Source organism: Ctenopharyngodon idella, chromosome 18 (assembly GCF_019924925.1).
Source record: "Ctenopharyngodon idella isolate HZGC_01 chromosome 18, HZGC01, whole genome shotgun sequence".
NCBI classification, from domain to species: domain Eukaryota; kingdom Metazoa; phylum Chordata; class Actinopteri; order Cypriniformes; family Xenocyprididae; genus Ctenopharyngodon; species Ctenopharyngodon idella.
In genome coordinates this window covers 17997917-18018319 of record NC_067237.1, presented here as the reverse complement: position 1 = coordinate 18018319, position 20403 = coordinate 17997917, and the positions used below count along the sequence as shown (strand labels likewise).

At 37.6% G+C, this 20403-nt stretch overlaps 1 protein-coding gene across 1 annotated transcript in view; it reads right to left on the bottom strand.

The window, feature by feature from the left end:
* Positions 1 to 20403, bottom strand: part of tspan18b (tetraspanin 18b) — a 52995-nt gene that overhangs the window by 18876 nt on the left and 13716 nt on the right. Inside the window, exon 2 of the mRNA XM_051870940.1 lies at positions 8232 to 8313. Within this exon, the coding sequence (XP_051726900.1) occupies positions 8232 to 8234 (3 nt within the window). The 5' untranslated portion in view covers positions 8235 to 8313. The remainder of the gene's footprint in view (positions 1 to 8231; positions 8314 to 20403) is intronic.

Sequence of the window (20403 nt, the reverse complement as noted above, 5' to 3'; positions counted from 1 at the left end):
CAGCAACTGGTTGAATGATTGACTCACTGACTCACTCATTTGTCACCTATATAAATGCAATGTGCAGAAAGAGTCACTGTAAATTTCCCACCATAGCTACGGACTGGCAGTCTGTCTGGAACGCGCAAACACTAACAAGTGGAGCGATACAAATGTGAAACGTCCCTGTGCTGTTAGACTGATTCAAGACTGTTTTATAACAATAATTATTATTCAAGTGAACTACATTCACAATCATAGTGGTTATTGAACATCTCGTGTGAGATTGTGTGTAATAAGCTTTCTGAAATGTTCTGTAGTGAGAAATGGAGTTCATTACAGAGATCATTGTTAAGATGCAGGTGCAGGTTTCAGATGAATAAAGCCACTTCATCTTTGTCAGTAGGTCAGTGAATGCTGCATTCACTGAAGAGAGAAACCCAGTGGACTTGGGAAATGGTCAGTGCCGGCCAAGTGAAGAAAATTAAAGAGGAAATCTATAGAAAATTGCCAACCAGAAACTTCCTCTATGAGTTATGAATGCCAAGCAATTCAATATAATGAATTTACGACTCAAATGCTGAATGAGGTCGATACAAAACTTAACTTCACATACATACTAAGCGAGAAAAATTCTTTGTCGTTAAATATAAAAACACGGTTTAAATGCATCTGTAATCCATATTCTTGTATCTGCTGCTCTGGTGAAGTTATCAATCCCAGATGGAGAAGATCATTATCTCAGCAAGATCGATAAGACATTGATCGGTTGAAGTCCTTGTCCTTTGTCTTCAGAGCCTCTTTCTGTCTTTCAACAGTCTGGATTCCTCATCCCACAATGAGTGTGATCACATCAACACTAGTTTATTACTACAATAGGGATTTCCCATGGCACTGGACTTTCCCTTTTTATTAAATTAAACCTTAAGTCACTTGTACCGTGAAATTGGTTATTTAGCTAACACTTTCTTACCATTTCTTATTAAATCTGGCAAGTTGTGTACTTTTAAAATGCTTATTTTGTGTTCTTACACGTGTTACCCTTTAAGTATAACGTCATATTTTTGGTCTTGAAAGGGAAGTTGCACAATCATTCACTTGGTAAATCAAAAACATCCCACAGTGCATAAGAATCTGACATAAGCTCAATAATGAATGTCCAAAAGTGAATTAATTTCCATTTAGGGAATGTTCCCAGGAACTTTAAACCTGAAAATCTCAAATAAAATGGAAGAAATCATTTTCCACGACTAAAATCACATTACAATGGATCTCTGTCTTCATCAACTGGCTGAAGAAACAGCATGTTTACTAGCACAGGAAAAGAGAACATTTCACTGACTGACAACTTTGGTGACATGAACAAAAGCAATTGTTGGTGGTGAAAAAAGTTGATTTCAATGGTATGCAAATGAGCAGCAAAGTGTGGGAATGCAGACAGTGATTCGCCACATTATAACACAACCAAATATAAATGATTACCAGCAACCAACAGTACAGACTTGGCGACTTCCAGCTATTTAATCGGTGTCAGTGTGAACGGGTACCCGTGATTTAGTGTAGGTCAATTTGTTTCCTACAAACATTTACGGTCAAGCTGACCTGACCTAGAGAGTGAGGTTGGTATTAGTGCTGAAGTGTTATGTTAAGGGAGAAACACACATGGACAGTTTGACCACAAACACTGTGTTCGGCATGTCAACACAAAATAATCAAAAGTCCACAAGATTTCCTACAGGGCAAATATCTTCTCCCCTCCTTCTCACCTCTTTTCAAACGTCACACAAACTCAAGAACGTAAAGTTCAAACAGTCCACTCCCCCACACTTGAGCTCTGAAGTTCATGTCTTACATCTTGGCTGATTTTGTAAACAGGAAAAATGTGTATTTTTGCCACAAAGCTAAAGAGAGAGAAATACCCCAACTAACAAAAATATGTTCTAAGAAAATTTTTTTAAATGTTCCCTTTAAGTTATGAAAACATTATTTGTGAATGTTCGTTGAAATGTTCAAAACATCCAGTTTTTAAAAAATGTGTTTTCTTGGTAATACGAATGTTAAAGGGGACCTATAATACCCCTTTTACAAGATTTAAGTCTCTGGTGTCTCCAGAATGTGTCTGTGAAGTTTCAGCTCAAAATACCCCACAGATCATTTATTATAGCTTGTCAAATTTGACCCTATTTGGGTGTGAGCAAAAACACGCCGTTTTTGTGTGTGTCCCTTTAAATGCAAATGAGCTGCTGCTCCCGGCCCCCTTTCCAGAAGAGGGCAGAGCTTTAACAGCTCACACTTTGGTTGCTCAACAACAACAAAGCTGGAGAATCTCACACAGCCAAAATGAGGATTGTCAGTAACGGTGTTCAGCCTTACATTGTTCAAACCGGAGTCGACACTGATGGAGAGACTCAGGAAGAAGTTACAACTTTTAGAATGAAACTGGACATTTTGAATGGTTAATGGATAAATTTATGTAGTTGCTGTGGAGTTGATTCAACTCATCGACTAGCATGTGTTGTCATGTTAATCTTTTGTGCAAATCCAGCAATGAATTGACCCTCGTTTGTGAAGCAGTCCGGCGTAAAATGACGGCATGGTAACAACACTCTACTACAACTCTTCCTCTTCTGTAAGCAGCCCAACATGGCCTCACCCCCTTTGTTGCGTGTTCTCGGGGGCAGGGTTTATGTAAATTTTGGGGTTAATGATGTTACTAACCTGGGAAGAAGCTTGTTGTAGTCCCTACTAGCGGTTTGTTGTAGTCCTTAAACAGCGAATTCTTTAAAAGAAAATATCTCCCTTTGCATTGAACTTTGAGCGTCGTAACTTTGCAGATGTTGTTTATGCTCAAACAGCAACATTACACACTAACTAAAGTTAAAAAAGTGAAATCATAATCAACCACCCCTTTAATGGAACATTCCATTTTATCATTTTGAAAACATTAAGAGAATGTTACCTTTGAATATTCTCTAAACATTCTAAAACAAGCAGTAACATTTAAAATGTTAGATGAACGTTCAACTAAAACATTTTAGAAAAAAAAAAACATTCCATGAGCAATGAATAATGTTTCTGTGCTAATGTTTTGAGAACATTAAAGACCAGATTGCTTTGAATGAACATTCAATTAACATTACTGGAAGAATGTTTGATCATAACTTTGAAAGAACCTTTCCAGAACATTAGCCAAAGCTCTGAGAACATTCCCTGTTAGCTGTGACATAAATCTGAAAAACAAGGAGGGATTTCAGCACATTTTTATGATAGATTCCCCCAGTCTAAGTTAAAATGGTGGGGGTTGGGATAGGTGGATAGCCCTTTGTTTCTAGACGGGTGTCTGGCGTACCCACTTAACACCAGTTCCTGTCAGAGCAAACACGGAAAGCAGCAGCCTTCTGCAGATGGAGCACAGCTTGGACTAGCATTTGTCTAATGAGTGATCACTCACAGGCCTGTCAAACATGCCATCTGGAGGAGGACCTCTGTTCTGCCGTGAAATATGGAGTTTGTTGACACTCCGTGTTGAATCAGTCCCTTAGTGCATATGTTTGGTGATGACAGCCATAAACATAATTGCAGACAGAAGATGACAGTGATATAGTTATTAGAAAATACAGGGTAATTTAGTCTTGGTGTGCATTACGGTTTAGTGTATTGTAATGTACACTTACTCTATTAGGAGGAAGCATTCCTTTAAGAAATATTACATTTTTTAAGCATTTATGCCACAATAAACATATTAACTCAAATCATGTGCTTCTCCAGTGACAAAGAGCTCACAGAAAAGACTGTTCATTTTTCTATCAGACTTACTGTATCATGAAAGATGTCCTTAATAGGAAAAAGCTCCCAGAATCTCCAGGGTACACCCATTACACACTAAAAAGGGTAAAAATGTCTTGTTTGGTTTTTAATCCACTGACCTCATCTAAGCAATGTTGGGTAAGACGGGGCAAGATATTGCCTCCACATTTAAAGGGGTCCTTGATTATGATTTCACTTTTTTAACTTTAGTTAGTGTGTAATGTTGCCATTTGAGCATAAACAACATCAGCAAAGTTACAACGCTCAAAGTTCAATGCAAAGGGAGATATTTTCTTTTACAGAAATCGCTTTTTAAGGACTACAACAAACGGCTGGTAGAGACTACAACAAGATTCTTCCTGGGTTGGTGACATCACAAACCCCAAAATTTACATAAACCCTGCCCCCGAGAACACTCAACAAAGGGGGCTAGGCCATGTTGGTGTCCGACTCCGGTTTGAACAATGTAAGGCTGAACACCGTTACTGACAATCTTCATTTTGGCTGCATGAGATTCTCCAGCTTTGTTGTTGTTGAGCAACCGAAGCATGAGCTGTTAAAGCTCCGCCCTCTTTTGGAAAGCGGGCCGGGAGCAGCAGCTTATTTGCATTTAAAGGGACACACACAAAAATGCCGTGTTTTTGCTCACACCCAAATAGGGGCAAATTTGACAAGCTATAATAAATGATCTGTGGGGTATTTTGAGCTGAAACTTCACAGACACATTCTGGTGACACCAGAGACTTATCTTATGAAAAGGGGCTTTGGAAGAAGGATTGATAATGTATTGACTAAATTTTGAACAAAAAAAAAAAAAGTTACATAATGTACCTTAAAGAAGGCGTCTTTTACAACTTCCCATTGCATTTCACCTGACACGTATGTCAGAGAATCAAATGAACTGGAAATGAACAGAATTAAATGTGTTTTGAGCTCCTTCAGTATAATGTATAAAGGGAACGAGTCTCACATGATTAATGTGAAAATATTGATGCGCAAATTCAGAAATTACAGGCGCCATTACACAGCATCAGACTCTGTGTTTGAAGTGGCCACTTGAGAGATCCAATCTCCAGTAAGCATTGTTATAGATGGATGGCGTGCAGATGATTATTATGGAGAGTTACCATCTGTTATAAAGCACCATCAGTTTAACTTGAGAAACTGTGTTTGTGGCATCTACAAATGACAGTAAGCACAGGATAGCTGATTTTCATTTCCATCTTTGCAGATGCTTTCTTTACCAAAGCAACTTAAAAAGCACAAAGGGCAAAAATAAAAGTCAAACCACAAATCCTCATCAACATTTTGCTTATTTGGCATTTGAGGGTCGGCTTTCATGGGGTGAACGGAGCGGTTGATGCATCTCTGTCAGCGAGACCTTTAACTTTGAGCACCGCGTATGTGTATTGCTGGTATGTGTGTGGAATATTAATGCACTGAATTTTAATGCAAATCAGTTCCCCACAAAGACCGGCTCCCAGCCATGACAGAGAGAAATAATAGATGCTGCTTCAGTATAAGACAATCACCTCCCTGCTGTTGACAGTGTCACAATGGCTTTGTGCACCAACAGCTCTCCACCAGCCAAACAATGCTGTCAACAAGATGATTTCACTGCATTTCCACTCACTTCATTTTTGCGAAGCATTTCTTTTTTAATGAAGCTATCTGTGTGGAAGAGGCTGCAAAATGACGTACATGTGCAGGGACTGGATTAATGTTGTATTGATTGATGAATTTAAAAAGCAATTAATATGTATGGAAAATCTCATCTACACAGGTAATATCAAATGCCAGAGGTATCGATTGTGATTATCATAGCTGTGAAGAAAAAGGCATTCTTAAGCACAAAGAGAGGATGTATGTAATGCAGAATACACATACTAAATTTGTATGTGGAGGCACTGTTAAAAGGAGCAGTTAAAGGAACATAAAAGAAATCATAATTCACAAATTTTTCTATACAATTTGGCCATATCTGTCTCCAAAAATGATGAAAAACAACATAAAAGCACCATAAATATAGTTCATACGAGTATTCTGAAGTCATATGTCACATTTGTGCAAAAAAAACAAGTTGTTATTCACTTAAAAATGTTCTTTGACACCAAATACCATTGTGTCGTAGCCAAACATGACAACCAAGTTTGAATATACAGAGAGTGAAATCTAAGAGTTATAGAGAACTGGAAATATTTTCCAGGAATCATAAGCTAAATTTTTATCTTTTCTTCTCACAGAGCTATGGAATGATTTCAGATGACTTGTCATTTAGTGCACAAGTTCTATGGACAATATTTATAGTACTTGTGTGCGTGTTCTTGTATACAATATATGGTTTATGAGGACACAAATGCATATAATGACATGGGTATTACAACGTAAACATGGTTTATGAGAGATTTTTGTGGGCAAAATCCAGTCATTTCTTTAGGAATACACATGATCAGGAATTTTGCATGCGCAAAAGATTTCCACACAGATTTTGCAATGGGTTGTTAATGTTGATCACGTGGATTTGCTGTGTTGACCTTCATGAAGCTGCTTTGTTTGAAAGTGACTTCATACATTGTCACACTATTGACAATGACAACAGACAATGGACCTTTTTACCCACAAAATTTTGCAGAATTTCAAAACGTGAGCACATTTTACACTGAAAAAATATGAAGCGGCTACCTAAATGAGTAAATAGTAGTAGATACTGTTTGAACCATGTATAAATAGCAACAAATAACTGTATAACTGTAAGTCCAACTGTTGTTAAAGAAACACTCCACTTTTTTTGAAATAGGCTCATTTTCCAAATCCCCTAGAGTTGAACAGTTGAGTTTTACCGTTTTCGAATCCATTCAGCCGATCTCCGTGTCTGGTGGTACCACTTTTAGCATAGCTTAGCATAGTTCATTGAATCTGATTAGACCGTTAGCATCTCGCTCAAAAATGACTAAAGAGTGTCGATATTTTTCCTATTTAAAACTTGACTCTTCTGTAGTTACATCGTGTACTAAGACCGACGGAAAATGAAAAGTTGTGTAATATCATTATGCCTGCTGCACCCATGGTACGGCAGCAAAGTTCCTTGATTATTACGCCGGAATGGGAGTATAGTTCCTAGCCACATCGGCCTAGCAACTTTTCATTTTCCGTCAGTCTTAGTACACAATGTAACTACAGAAGAGTCAAGTAAACTCTTTGGTCATTTTTGAGCAAGATGCTAACGGTCTAATTAGATTCAATGAACTATGCTAAGCTATGCTAAAAGTGGTACCGCCAGACCCAGAGATCGGCTGAATGGATTCGAAAACAGTAAAACTCAACTGTTTAACTCTAGGGGAGCTGAAAAATTAGCCTATTTTCAAAAAAAGTGTAGTGTTCCTTTAAAGGGTTAGTTCACCCAAAAATGAAAATTCTGTCATTGATTACTCACCCTCATGTCGTTCCAAACCCATAAGACCTTTGTTCATCTTCAAAACACAAATTAAGATATTTTTGATAAAATCCGAGAGGTTTCTGTCCCTCCATAGACAGCAATTTAATCACTAGGGGTGTGATTACATTATAATTACCCAACTATATAATTGCGAGAGAAAGCATATATATAGAAAGAAATATATTTTTTCCTCCCATCTCATGTGTTTTCCCTTTAGGGGCTAGTACACGCCATTTCCTTTCCGAATATGGTATTCGGCTTCGGCCACATCCCTATTAATCACCACTTTCAAGGTCCAGAAAGCTACTAAAGACATTGTTAAAACAGTTCATGTGACTACAGTTGTTCAACCTTAATTTTATGAAGCGACGAGAATACTTTTTGTGTGCAAAAACAGAAGAAAAATAACTTTTTTAATCAACAATATCTTCTCTTCTGTGTCATTCTCCTATGCAGTTTACGTTCAGCACTTCCAGGTTCTACATCAGAACGGTGACTCAATATTGCGTCAGCATCACATGATCAGCGTTGGCCAATACTGAGCCACCGTTCTGATGTAGAACCTGGAAGCGCTGAATGTAAACTGCATAGGAGAATGACACAGAAGAGAGGATATTGTTGAATAAAGTTGTTATTTTTGTTTTGTTTTTGTGACAAAAAGTATTCTTGTCGCTTCATAAAATTAAAGTTGAACCACTGCAGTCACATGGACTACTGATGTCTTTAGTACCTTTCTGGACCTTGAAAGTTAAATTGCTGTCTTCGGATTTCACCAAAAATATCTTAATTTGTGTTCCGAAGATGAACAAAGGTCTTACAGGTGTGGAACAACATGAGGGTGAGTAATTAATGACAGAAATTTAATTTTTGGGTGAACTAACCCTTTAAATGCAAAAAACGGGTTTAGAACCGAATGAGTGTGAGTAAATAATAACAGGATTTTCATTTTAGTTGAACTATCCCTTTAAGAACACACAGGCTGTTTATGTTAATAAGCAAAAGCACCTACCATGAGTTCTTTGATGTAGTTCAGGATTCAGGTCAAAGGATGCTGCGTCTCTGTACTCTCTCTTTCCGTCTGTTGTTATTAGCTGTGAGAAGAAACACAACCAGAGGTCATGGCACATATTTAAACACACCAAACAAACAGCTAAGCAAATTCATATCCACAAAAGCACAATAGAACATGTACGACAGAGGAAAAGCAGCACTCCTCCACACTGAAGACTCAGAGGAGAGCTTGGCACAGGGCATGCTGTAAAAGTACGACTCTTGGAGTGCGACGAGATTGAGGATTCATTATTGATGACATTCCCTGTGGTGCACTACTCTGAAACAGCATGTGCGTGAATTTTTCACTTTGCAGCTTGCGTAAAGAAATGAACTGGGACAGAATGAGCATCACACTAGCTTTAATCAAACTAAACCCACTATTGAAGCAGGTGAAATATTAATGGCTGCCGTTACTTATCAGATTCGTTGCTTGGTTAATTGCTCTTTATTGTTCGACGCCAAACTGATTGCATTTTGCCTGCTCTGCTCGGTGCTAGTAATCTTGATTAGTGTCGGAGGTTATGAATAATTTATTAGAAACAGCATTCCTGGCTAATTACCTGTAGCTGATTCTCGCTGTCGGAGAGAATCTCCAACTGTGTGTAGATAACAAGCCTAAATGCTTTAACTTTCTGCTATTCGTTTTGTTTTGCCACAAGTGTCTCCTAGTTGCAATAAGCTACTAGCCAATTAAAATTGTGATGTTCCTGAACGCTTTGCGAAAACTGCAGCAGATTTCTCTTAAATAAGGATAGATGAATGTAGGGAGAAGGATAACATAAAAGAGGCATAATAAAATCCAGGATGTTGTTTTGTAGACAAATTCTGTGTGGTTCCACTATGACCTGGTAGACCAGAATTCCCTTGTTCTCCAAACACCACTAACAGCCTCCCTAAAACAATCATGTTTAGAATATCTTTAGTTCATACAACTATTGTTACGGTAAGGACATCCATTACTGTTCTGTTTCTATAGACACACAGGAGGAGAAAGTAAAGCCATAAAACAACACAACAGCCACAGTGTTTCACATTAATTACCTAGACTGTGGCGGCCCGACATAGTTTAATCTGCTGCCAGTTTCATAATGAACCGAAAATATTTTAAAACTTCTCATAATAACATAAAAGTAGTCTAACGTTGTTTTGCGCCATTGCTTTGGCAAAATATCTGTCAAATAACCTAAAATCGACCTATGGATAACCTTGAAATAACTAGTTCCAAGTATAGCCCCATTCCAAAAGTTTTCAACATTGATAATGATAAGAAGCAGCAAATCAGCATATTAGAATGATTTCTGAAGGATCATATGACACTGAAGACTGAAGTAATGATGCTGAAAATTCATCTTTGCATCACAAGAATTTTAAAATATATTAAAATAAAAAACTACGGAGCCCTGCACGACATGCACTAATTCGTTCCTTCGATTTGCTAAATCATGTGCATGATTTATATTGAGGGAACGAATTGGTAAATCGTGTGCATGATTTAGCAAATCGAGGGAACGAAATAGTAAATCGTGTGCACGATTTAGCAAATCGAGGGAACGAAATAGTAAATCGTGTGCACCGTTTAGCAAATCAAGGGAACGAAATAGTAAATCGTGCGCATGATTTAGCAAATCAAGGGAACGAAATAGTAAATCGTGTGCACGATTTAGCAAATCGAGGGAACAAAATAGTAAATCGTGCGTGTGATTTAGCAAATGGAGGGAACGAAATAGTAAATCGTGCGTGTGATTTAGCAAATCAAGGGAACAAAATAGTAAATCGTGCACACGATTTAGCAAATCGAGGGAACAAATTAGTAAATCGTGCGTGTGATTTAGCAAATCGAGGGAACGAAATAGTAAATCGTGTGCACGATTTAGCAAATCGAGGGAACGAAATAGTAAATCGTGTGCACGATTTAGCAAATCGAGGGAACGAAATAGTAAATCGTGTGCACCTTTTAGCAAATCAAGGGAACGAAATAGTAAATCGTGCGCGTGATTTAGCAAATCAAGGGAACGAAATAGTAAATCGTGTGCACGATTTAGCAAATCGAGGGAACGAAATAGTAAATCGTGCGTGTGATTTAGCAAATGGAGGGAACGAAATAGTAAATCGTGCGTGTGATTTAGCAAATCAAGGGAACAAAATAGTAAATCGTGCACACGATTTAGCAAATCGAGGGAACAAATTAGTAAATCGTGCGTGTGATTTAGCAAATCGAGGGAACGAAATAGTAAATCGTGTGCGCGATTTAGCAAATCGAGGGAACGAAATAGTAAATCGTGTGCGCGATTTAGCGAATCGAGGGAACGAAATAGTAAATCGTGTGCACGATTTAGCAAATCAAGGGAACGAAATAGTAAATCATGCCCACGATTTAGCAAATCTAGGGAATGAAATAGCAAATCGTGTGCGCGATTTAGCAAATCGAGGGAACGAAATAGTAAATCGTGTGCGCGATTTAGCAAATCAAGGTAACGAAATAATAAATCGTGTACACGATTTTCCTTCATGTCAAATGCGAGGCTCCGTAAAAAATGGCTCTTTTAAATTGAATTAATATTTCACAATATTACTGTTTTACTGTATCAAATGCAGCCTTTGTGAGCATATGAGAATCAGTCCCTCATCACTCTCAATCAACTTTTATTTTGGTATATATTTGAATATTCTGTAATACACTTCTAATATATCATCTTTTTATACTTCTATAATGAATTATACTTAATATTTCTAGATTGTCATGTTGTTGCTTATTCGATTATGTCATTCTCAGTGCTTCATGAGAGGAGTAGTTAGTGTTTCCTCTTGAAAATATCTTGCACCTTTGACTTTTTATTAAACAGTCTGATAAATAATCTTTAAAGTTTTTTTTTTTTTTTTTTTTAATCTATGGAAAAAAATGAATGTGAAAAATACTTCAAAAACAATGCATATCATTTGCATCTCCTCTAGAGGCTTCCTTTAAATAAACCTCTTTTACTCCCAAATCAATGGCATTCAATGGCATTTAATATCGACCACAGAGTACACCGATTGGTCATTCCCTGGTAAACTGATCTGTTTCTTCTGACCTTAAAGTCTGAGGGGACCGTTGGCTCTTTAATTGTGTTCTCTACACTAGCAAACATTGTTTCCTTCATCTAGAATCAACAAGGGGTTTAAACAATAGATCTCAAAGGGCATCTGCATCATGCTTATCTGCCTCCAAGCTAAAGGTCCCTTTTCAGTCTGCAGTACATTTGAACAATGCAAGATGACTTAAAGTTCAATGCTAATAGATGGTCATAGAGGGGTGGGCAGTATAAAGGATGTGCTTGTTGTTATTTGTCATTATACACTTTCACTGCCCTACCTCTTCCCCTCTCTGTTTGTGATCATGCTATGTTATTCACATACACAATGAGTGACACATCCTACAGGACGTCTGTCCCTCTGGAAGGATGTGATGTCCAGTCATTGGAGGAATATGCTGCTTTTTCTCTCATTCTTCCTCTAATTGAGGTGTGCCCAGCTCATCAAAATTAAAAATTATAACCAAAGCATTATTAAAAAAAAACACTGTTTTTATGTCTGTTAGTTGGCCCTTAAATTAATTTTGAGCTGTAATTATGTTCAATGTTTAAAATTAAAGCAATACCCAAACACTACCGTTCAAATGTTTGAGGGAAGGTTTTTGAAAAACTCTTCTGCTCACCAAGGCTGCATTTATTTAATTAAAAATGTAGTAAAAACAGTAAGATTGTGAAATATTATTACAAAATTTAAAATAACTGTTTACTATGGAAGCTTGTTTCCGCCACCAAATAAAAAAATAAAAAAGGTAATTCTGACCTTATATCACACAATTCTGACTTTAAAACTTGCAATTCTGACTTTAAAACTCGCAATTCTGACTTTATATCACACAATTTGGACTTTAAAACTTGCAATTCTGACTTTAAAACTCGCAATTCTGACTTTATATCACACAATTCTGACTTTAAAACTTGCAATTCTGACTTTAAAACTTGCAATTCTGACTTTAAAACTCGCAATTCTGACTTTATATTACACAATTCTGACTTTAAAACTCGCAATTCGGACTTTATATCACGCAATTCTGGCTTTAAAACTTGCAATTCTGACTTTGTGGTCAGTTTCTCTCCATCCAAATGTTACAGTGCCAAACATTTGCCATAAACTTGACTAATGTTTCTCAGAAGCACTAATTGTACTTACAAACAAACCTAAAAACACATGGGGAGTTAAAAACAAAACTGTTATGAGTGTAAAGTGTGTATTGGACTATGGAAAGCTGAAAGGGTAAAAAAAAAAAACTACAATGTTTAACAAACACACATGCGATTCCTAAATTTTTGGCAATGCCTGAGGCTGAGACTAAGGTTATGGGGTCTTTTTAGGTTTAGCTTCAGTAATATTGAGAGATTTACTTCATAAACAATGACACACCACAGATGTAATGTTTCAAACTTATTCAAGTGTATTCCAATAATTCATCAAACAATAGGCATTCACAGATGTCTGAACTGAGCCTCAAATAATCTGAATCATACTGATAAAACACAGATTTAACCCACTTCTTTGCTTTAGACAATTGATCAATACATTTGATTGAAATGTTGCATCCAGGTGTCCTCTGACCTTGCGGCAGGTGTCTGACAGGAGCAAGCTGATCCCTTGAGAAAAAGGAGGCTGTCAAAGCGTTGAGAGAGTCATATGGTACAGCTCCTGGCACAACACTCAGTGCTGTGATAATGACCAGCTCTGTACACACTTTCTTAGTGTTTTCTCTAAGCAGTCTGTTCTTGTCTTTCATTAAAACTTCCCTCTCCCTTTCCAGGCCCCAAGGCCAAGCAGAACTCAGTCTCTGGGGAGAGACGAGGTTCAGGGCATCAAAACAAGCCTTTGAAGCTGAGCGATTAAAAGGGGGGAGACCTGTTGGAATGGGCCAAAAGGGCTTAAAGGTGTGGGGGAGTCGAGTTCTCCAATTAAGCACAAGAAAGGTTAACATGAGTCATGAACCTCTGTTTTCACTCAGAAAGGGTTATGCAAACAGCAGACAGGATAAATGATCTGATCATGTCAGTAAAGAGTTAATGATTGATGACATTCACTCAAGATCAAATTGACTTAGATCAAAACAGTGTAAAATAACCTTAAGACAATTGCTGCAATGTTACAAATTGAGCTATACTATCCAATTCCTGCATCAATTGTAATAAAATTAATATCGTAGCTGGAATTCTGGATTTGAGTTCATTTTAAGCCAGCCATATAGTAATTTTTTAAACAATAGTTGGGTTAAATAAAACTGCCCAGCACATTGGGCAAACATTTAACCCAACCACTGGGTTAAAACAACCCAATCGCTTTGTTTGTCCATTTTCAACCCAACTTGGGTTGTTTTTAACCCAGCATTTTTTAGAGTGTATGCAATAAAAATCCATCAGAAAAAAAAACTGTTGCACAATGCCACACAATTACAGCCAAACAGCATTTTTTTAGTACATTATTTTTAAGTAAATCTGGTTTCAATACAAGTCTTTATGGAATAATGTCTCAGCTACACTTAGAAAACATGTTTGTAATTTTTACAGAAAACAACTGTAAAAATTAGGCTAACCATAAGATACCTTACCAAGATAAAAAAAATGTAAATGGTTTAACATTGCATTATATAGAAAATAGAAATAGTAAATAGTGCGCACGATTTAGCAAATCGAGGGAACGAAATCGTAATTCATGCACACAATTAAGTAAATCAAGCGCACAATTAAGTAAATCGAGGGAACCAAATAGTAAATCATGCGTACAATTAAGTAAATCAAGGGAACGAAATAGTAAAACGTGTGCACAATTAAGTAAATCGAGGAAGGAAACGAAATAGTAAATCGTGCGCACGATTAAGTAAATCGAGGGAACAAAATAGTAAATTGTGCGAACGATTTAGCAAATCGAGGGAACGAAATCATAAATTGTGCACACAAATAAGTAAATTAAGGCAATGAAATATTAAATCGTGCGCACAATTAAGTAAATCATGGGAACGAAATATTAAATTGTGCGCACGATTAAGTAAATCGAGGGAACAAAATAGTAAAACGTGTGCACAATTAAGTAAATCGAGGAAGGAAACGAAATAGTAAATCGTGCAAACATTAAGTAAATCGAGGGAACAAAATAGTAAATTGTGCGCACGATTTAGCAAATCGAGGGAACGAAATTGTAAATCGTGCGCACAATTAGTAAATCGAGGAAGGGAACAAAATCTTTTCGATCTCCATAGTGCCTACTATACAGTGGAAGCTACTTTCACTGCGGCGTGAGCTGGATTTGCTAATGCTAACTTTAGCAGTGCACCCTTGCGCTTCTCTCTGTCACAGTTCATATTCAGCGATAACAACACTGCCATCTAGCGGTCGGGGTTTAAATCGAACAGGAAGCCATTGCACAAATCTTGGATGTAAACAAATAAATATTGATATAGTGTTTTGAGTATCGATACAGTATCGCCAAACATATTGCGCCATTCACATGTCTCGATATTTTCTTACACCCCTATTTTTTACAATGAGTTTCTGGATTTTCAAAAGTATGTTGCAGTAAACTTGCATGACGTTCTTGAATGAATTGCACTCCAGTCTGCTATTGTAGGGACATCGACTTTACATTTTCACACCTCTTAATGTGACGCTGAACTAAATGAACTGTGATTGGTTGCTTTACATGTCAGTCAGACGGCCTCTTGGATGGTCCTTGGCCAATGAAAGCTGCTATGGAGTCCAAACCTTCAAACCAGCAGTTTGAAGGTCTGGCTATGTGAGACTAGTCCGCAACAACACAGGACAATCACGAAACAATTCAATATCAATTACTTTGATTACTTTGATTACTTTGATTACCTATGACCTTTTATCATCAAATAAGCTCCTGCCTCATACTAAACATCTTCAATCATTCATTCCTGAACTACCGCCTGTTCTGAAGCAACCAAACATTTTAATCACTGTCCACCACATTTATTCAGCTCTGCGTCAGACAAGCTTCTTAAGTGCATACATCTGTTGTCAATTTCAGGTCCTCGTTAAAATATATACTAAACATTATAGTGGATGTTGCGTGTACTGAGCCTTGTTTCATTATAAGTTAAAATAATACATGTTAATTGTCAAAAGCAGCAGTATGTGACTTTGGTGAGAAGATGTAGTCCAGTGTTAACCATCATTGCAGGGTGTACACTGTTTATTTCATTGTGCTGACAAAACCTGTCATAAAAATTCAAAGGACAATCTGTCGGACAGGAAGCACTTGGTTCCCTGAGTCTTACTTAATTAAAACCAGTGGAAGAACTATTAGCTCCTTACACAAATACAGGACTTTCCTCTAGTCAGTTCATATTCCCAAAGCAATTGGTCTGAAAAATGAGCAGATTTTGCTGTTTGGTCTCAAGAACAGCAGGGGATTTGGAGGACTAACCAAGCTGCATGCTGTGTCAACACCAAACATTCTCTGCTGTCAGTGTAATCCCATTCACCATGGGAAAACAGCACGGCACTTCACGACAACAGAATGAGAGTGGGATCTGGCCAAAAAGGGGCAATCATTTTAAATCATGGGTTGAGGGTTCCCTTCGTAACTTGATTTAAAATGGACTGATTTTAGTTCAATTCATCAATTTAAAAGGTACAAGTGAATTTAGGCATCAAACTTTAGAATGTCCAGTATGAAAAATGGATATTCATGTTGAGATTGGCTGAAGATTACATTTAACATTGGTAAACATTTAACAGTGTTACTGTTTTTCATTGTAACTTATAAGGTGCCACCCATTTTAACCATATATAGTGTTACCTTGGTGTGTCTTTATCTTACACTCTAAAAAAATGCTTGATTAAAAACAACCCAAGTTGGGTTGAAAATGGACAAACCCAGCAATTGGGTTTAGTGTTTGCCCAACCTGCTGGGCAGTTTTATTTAACTCAACTATTGTTTAAAAATTACTGTATTGCTGGCTTAAAATGAACCCAAAATATGCTGGAAATGAACATTTATTAAAAAGTTTAATAAATAATAATTAAACAATAAACGTTTATTAAATTGCCTATTAATAAATGTTCACCTTTTGATTATTATTGTTGCCTCTAGTAATTATGCGTCTGATTTTTAATTTCCAACCTATTTTGGTTCATTTTAAGCCAGCCATATAGTAATTTTTAAACAATAGTTGGGTTAAATAAAACTGCCCAGCACGTTGTGTCAAACATTTAACCCAACCGCTGGGTCAAAACAACCCAATCGCTGGGTTTGTCCATTTTCAACTTGGGTTGTTTTTAACCCAGCATTTTAGCATTAATTTCTTATTATCAGGTTACAGACCCGAAAAGTCTGAATGGTAGAGTAAGTATCTATTTATATTTACAGTATCTATTTGTTCACCTCATAATACCCCAAAAAATGACAAAAACACCAGACCGCAATCCCCTCTCCACCCACATCCTCCTCTCAAGACACCTAATCAGTGGATTCCACATGTATGAATATGAGATTTTGATACATGCAAATAAAACCGCAGCATCTGTCAGACAGAGATTTGGAGGAGAAGCTGGATGTTATAACTGATCTAGACTGAGATTTGACATAGCTGGAGGCTTGAATGGTAATGCTGCACTGCGTTGATTTCACGGGCACGACCGGAGAGCAGAAGCCATGCTGGGATAGAAGCACATCAACCCTTAGAACAGGATCATTTTCCTCATCAGGCAGAAGCTCAACAGTGGGACCTCCTCGTAAAAAGGCACATTCTGTTTAACCCCTACACCTCTGTGTGGTTTTCTAAAGCTATGGCTGCATCCGATTAATTAGCGCTGAAACCCTATTGTAATTGTTAAAATTTCCAAGGATCAGCATTCTCCCCTAAAAGTGATCGGGCAGACCAAACCGTAAGTCGTAGAGAATTGAAACTTTGAGGGCTGGTAGTACTCACACCGCCTACAACATCAGCAAGGCTCACCATGATCGGCCTGACGGGGGCACTAAAGCGGTACGAAAAGTATGAAATGGCTCATAACTCCTAAACTGTTAGGCATAGGCTCAAGTGTCCAACATCACTGGAATCCTTGGCTCAAGATGGACAAAGTGCATGGATTTTCTCTGCAAAATTTTCAGCATTCCGAATTTTTTGAAAAACCTACTTTTGCGAACTAGTCCCCTGATTTTGGATCAGAACCAAACCAGTGCAGCGAGATTCTCTGGAGTCTGATTGACAATAATTATCAAAAAAGTTGAAATTTCGATTCACGGGCCGCCAAAACATTTGAAGTGGGCGGAGCCACTTTTACTAAAATGTCTATAACTTGTGAACGGAATGAGATATTTTCACCAAACTCAGCACACCTATGTAAGAGCTCATTCTGTGGTTGTGTGAAAAAAGACGCAGGCAACTGGCCACTTGGTGGTGCTATAACAGCTAAAAACACATGAAAACAGCTATAACTACTTCACCGTTAGTCCGATTGACTTGAAAATTGGCATTGCAGTGTCTTTGTCCGAGGTGCCATGATTGTCTATGAGGACATTGACGTATCTCAAAAAACATGGCGGCCATTGAAATTTGAGCAGCTGTCAGACAAGGTTAACGAAGGCCGTTCGGAATGAAACTCACTGGGCCTGTTTTACTCACGGCCCTAGAGGCCTGTGAGAAATTCAAAAGAAATCTGCGTTTTTCACGTGCGTAAAGGTTTGTGTATTGCGTGACTTTTTGCACATACCCACGACATTCGTACCACATGGTAGAACTCATTCTGAGCAACTTTGCCTCTAGGACCGCATCTGTCCATCGAATCGTTCGTTAAATATCGGAGATTATTTCAAAAACCAACTTTTGCGAACTAGTCCTAGGTTTTCGGCTCAACCTCGATAACTGTTAAAAAGCTTTAAAAACTATATTTTTTTTATGGTAAATTGCCTGTATTGGCTGTAAATGGTCTTTTCTATCTATGATCGTGATGGTTACAGGCTTGCTAAATAAAACACAATACCTTTTTATGCATGTGCTTAAAGGCTTTAAAGCGCTTGAACCCCGATAATTGCTGCTCGCAGTTAGTATATTTCAATTTAATTTTGCTTTCATTTCACAGAAAATGACATATTTAGCGATTCAAAGCAAAGCCTTTGATACGAGATGATGAATTAAGAGCTAAATAGAATTCACTAGGGTCCTTTAAACATCAATAAGACTTGTATTTTTCCTATAATATGTTCATAAAATGTTTCTGCTTTGCAATTTCCCAAAATCCCATTACCCTTAGGATGTAAAGAACAAGACATCCTAGGGTAGATATCCTGCTTTTTACAGGATCTCAGGAGGAGACTATCCGGGAGGGGTAGGTGGCAAAACGACCAGACATTTTTCCACAGTAAGGTCTCGTAAAAATCTCTCAGTGCTTTTAGAAACATTCCTCCCCCTGGCCATGGGAGCACAAGCGCAGAGACGTCAGGAGGGATCACGCTCAACACAAACACAAATACTCTCAGAAATCAGATGGAATCTTCAGGCCCAAATGCAAATACCAGACATAAACACTCTGAGAGATTTGAAGATTCTCAAATGTGTTAAGTTTTATTCGCCTGGATAAACACTGCAAAAACAGTCCATAACCTTAAAGACCCCAGGCGGGATAAATGGAAATTTCAGAAATCTGCACATCTGAGGAATATGAGAGGTCAAAGCGGTCATTTCTGCTCTGGGATGTAAAACCTGAGGTTAACTGGTCACTACGCAACACTCTCTCGGAGAACAAGCACTTCATCTCACCAGCTGTGGGAACAGCAGTGTGAAAGATTACATCACGATGATTTATGGCACATGAGGAGGAGCCAGAGAAACTATGGAACATGAGATCATTTGGAGGGCATCCAATAACAGGTCTCAATAGGAACACAAGTCAATTGGTTTCCACCACAAGAGATGATGGATCAGCAGTGGAACAACAAATGAATGTGCTAAGAAAGTGAAGATAACACATCCCAGACTCACACATACTGTATCACAACACACATAACTCTTTGCTTTTTTAAGGAAATGGCATCCGTAAATCCAAAATATTGGTGTCTGTATTTGGAAGGGTATCAAATTAATGGATGAAACTTTTTATAGATGAAAACAGGTCAAAAAAGCTGAAACAGGATTGTAGAGTTTTACTTTGAAACCAACAGGATGTATTACATAGTCATTTAATTCATTATCTTATTTTCTGTCTGCATTTAATATGCAAAGGATTACTTGGATTTTCTTTAAAGCTGGTTTTCTATCTTAGTGTAATTCTGGGTGTTACGCTGCTGCAGTTGTTCATTAGATGAAAGGTAAAAATTGGCGTTTACAACTGATCTTGTAGGCTGATGCTTGCTCCCATATGTCTTCAATTGCCTCTGAAAGCCTCTAGCCAATTCTTGAAATTCAGTTTCTGCCCTCCAAAAGCGTAAAAAGGGCCACACAGATTATCTGACTCATTTTTTGGACTCTTTTTGGACTGCATTCTGCTGACTGATACTTCTCATAGAGCTCAATGATCTGCTTGGTGGGAAAAAGAAAAGAACAACAAATCTTTTTTGTTTCCTACTCTCCAAATTTCACATAATTATACAAGTTGTATAAAAACTATAATTAATGCCCAAACATAAAATCTTAAAGAGGTAGTTACCCTAAAAATTAAAGATCTGTCATCACTGACTCATCTAAATGGTTTTTCAAAGCTTTTGAATGTGGACGAAAGACAATAACATTTAAAGGATTAGTTCACTTCAGAATTAAAATTTCCTGATAATTTACTCTCCCCCCATGTCATCCAGGATGTTTATGACTTTCTTTCTTCAGGCGAAAAGAAATTAAGGTTTTTGAGGAAAACATTCCAGGATTTTCTCTATATAGTGGCCTTCACTCGGGTTCAATGGTTTGAAGGTCCAAATTGCAGTTTCAGTGCAGCTTCAAAGGGCTCTACATGATCCCACACAAAGAATAAGGCTCTTATCAAGGGTCATTTTCTAAAAAAAATAAAAATGTATATACTTTTAACCACAAATGCTTGTCTTGCACTGCTCTGTGATGCGGCACGCATTACGTAATTACGTTG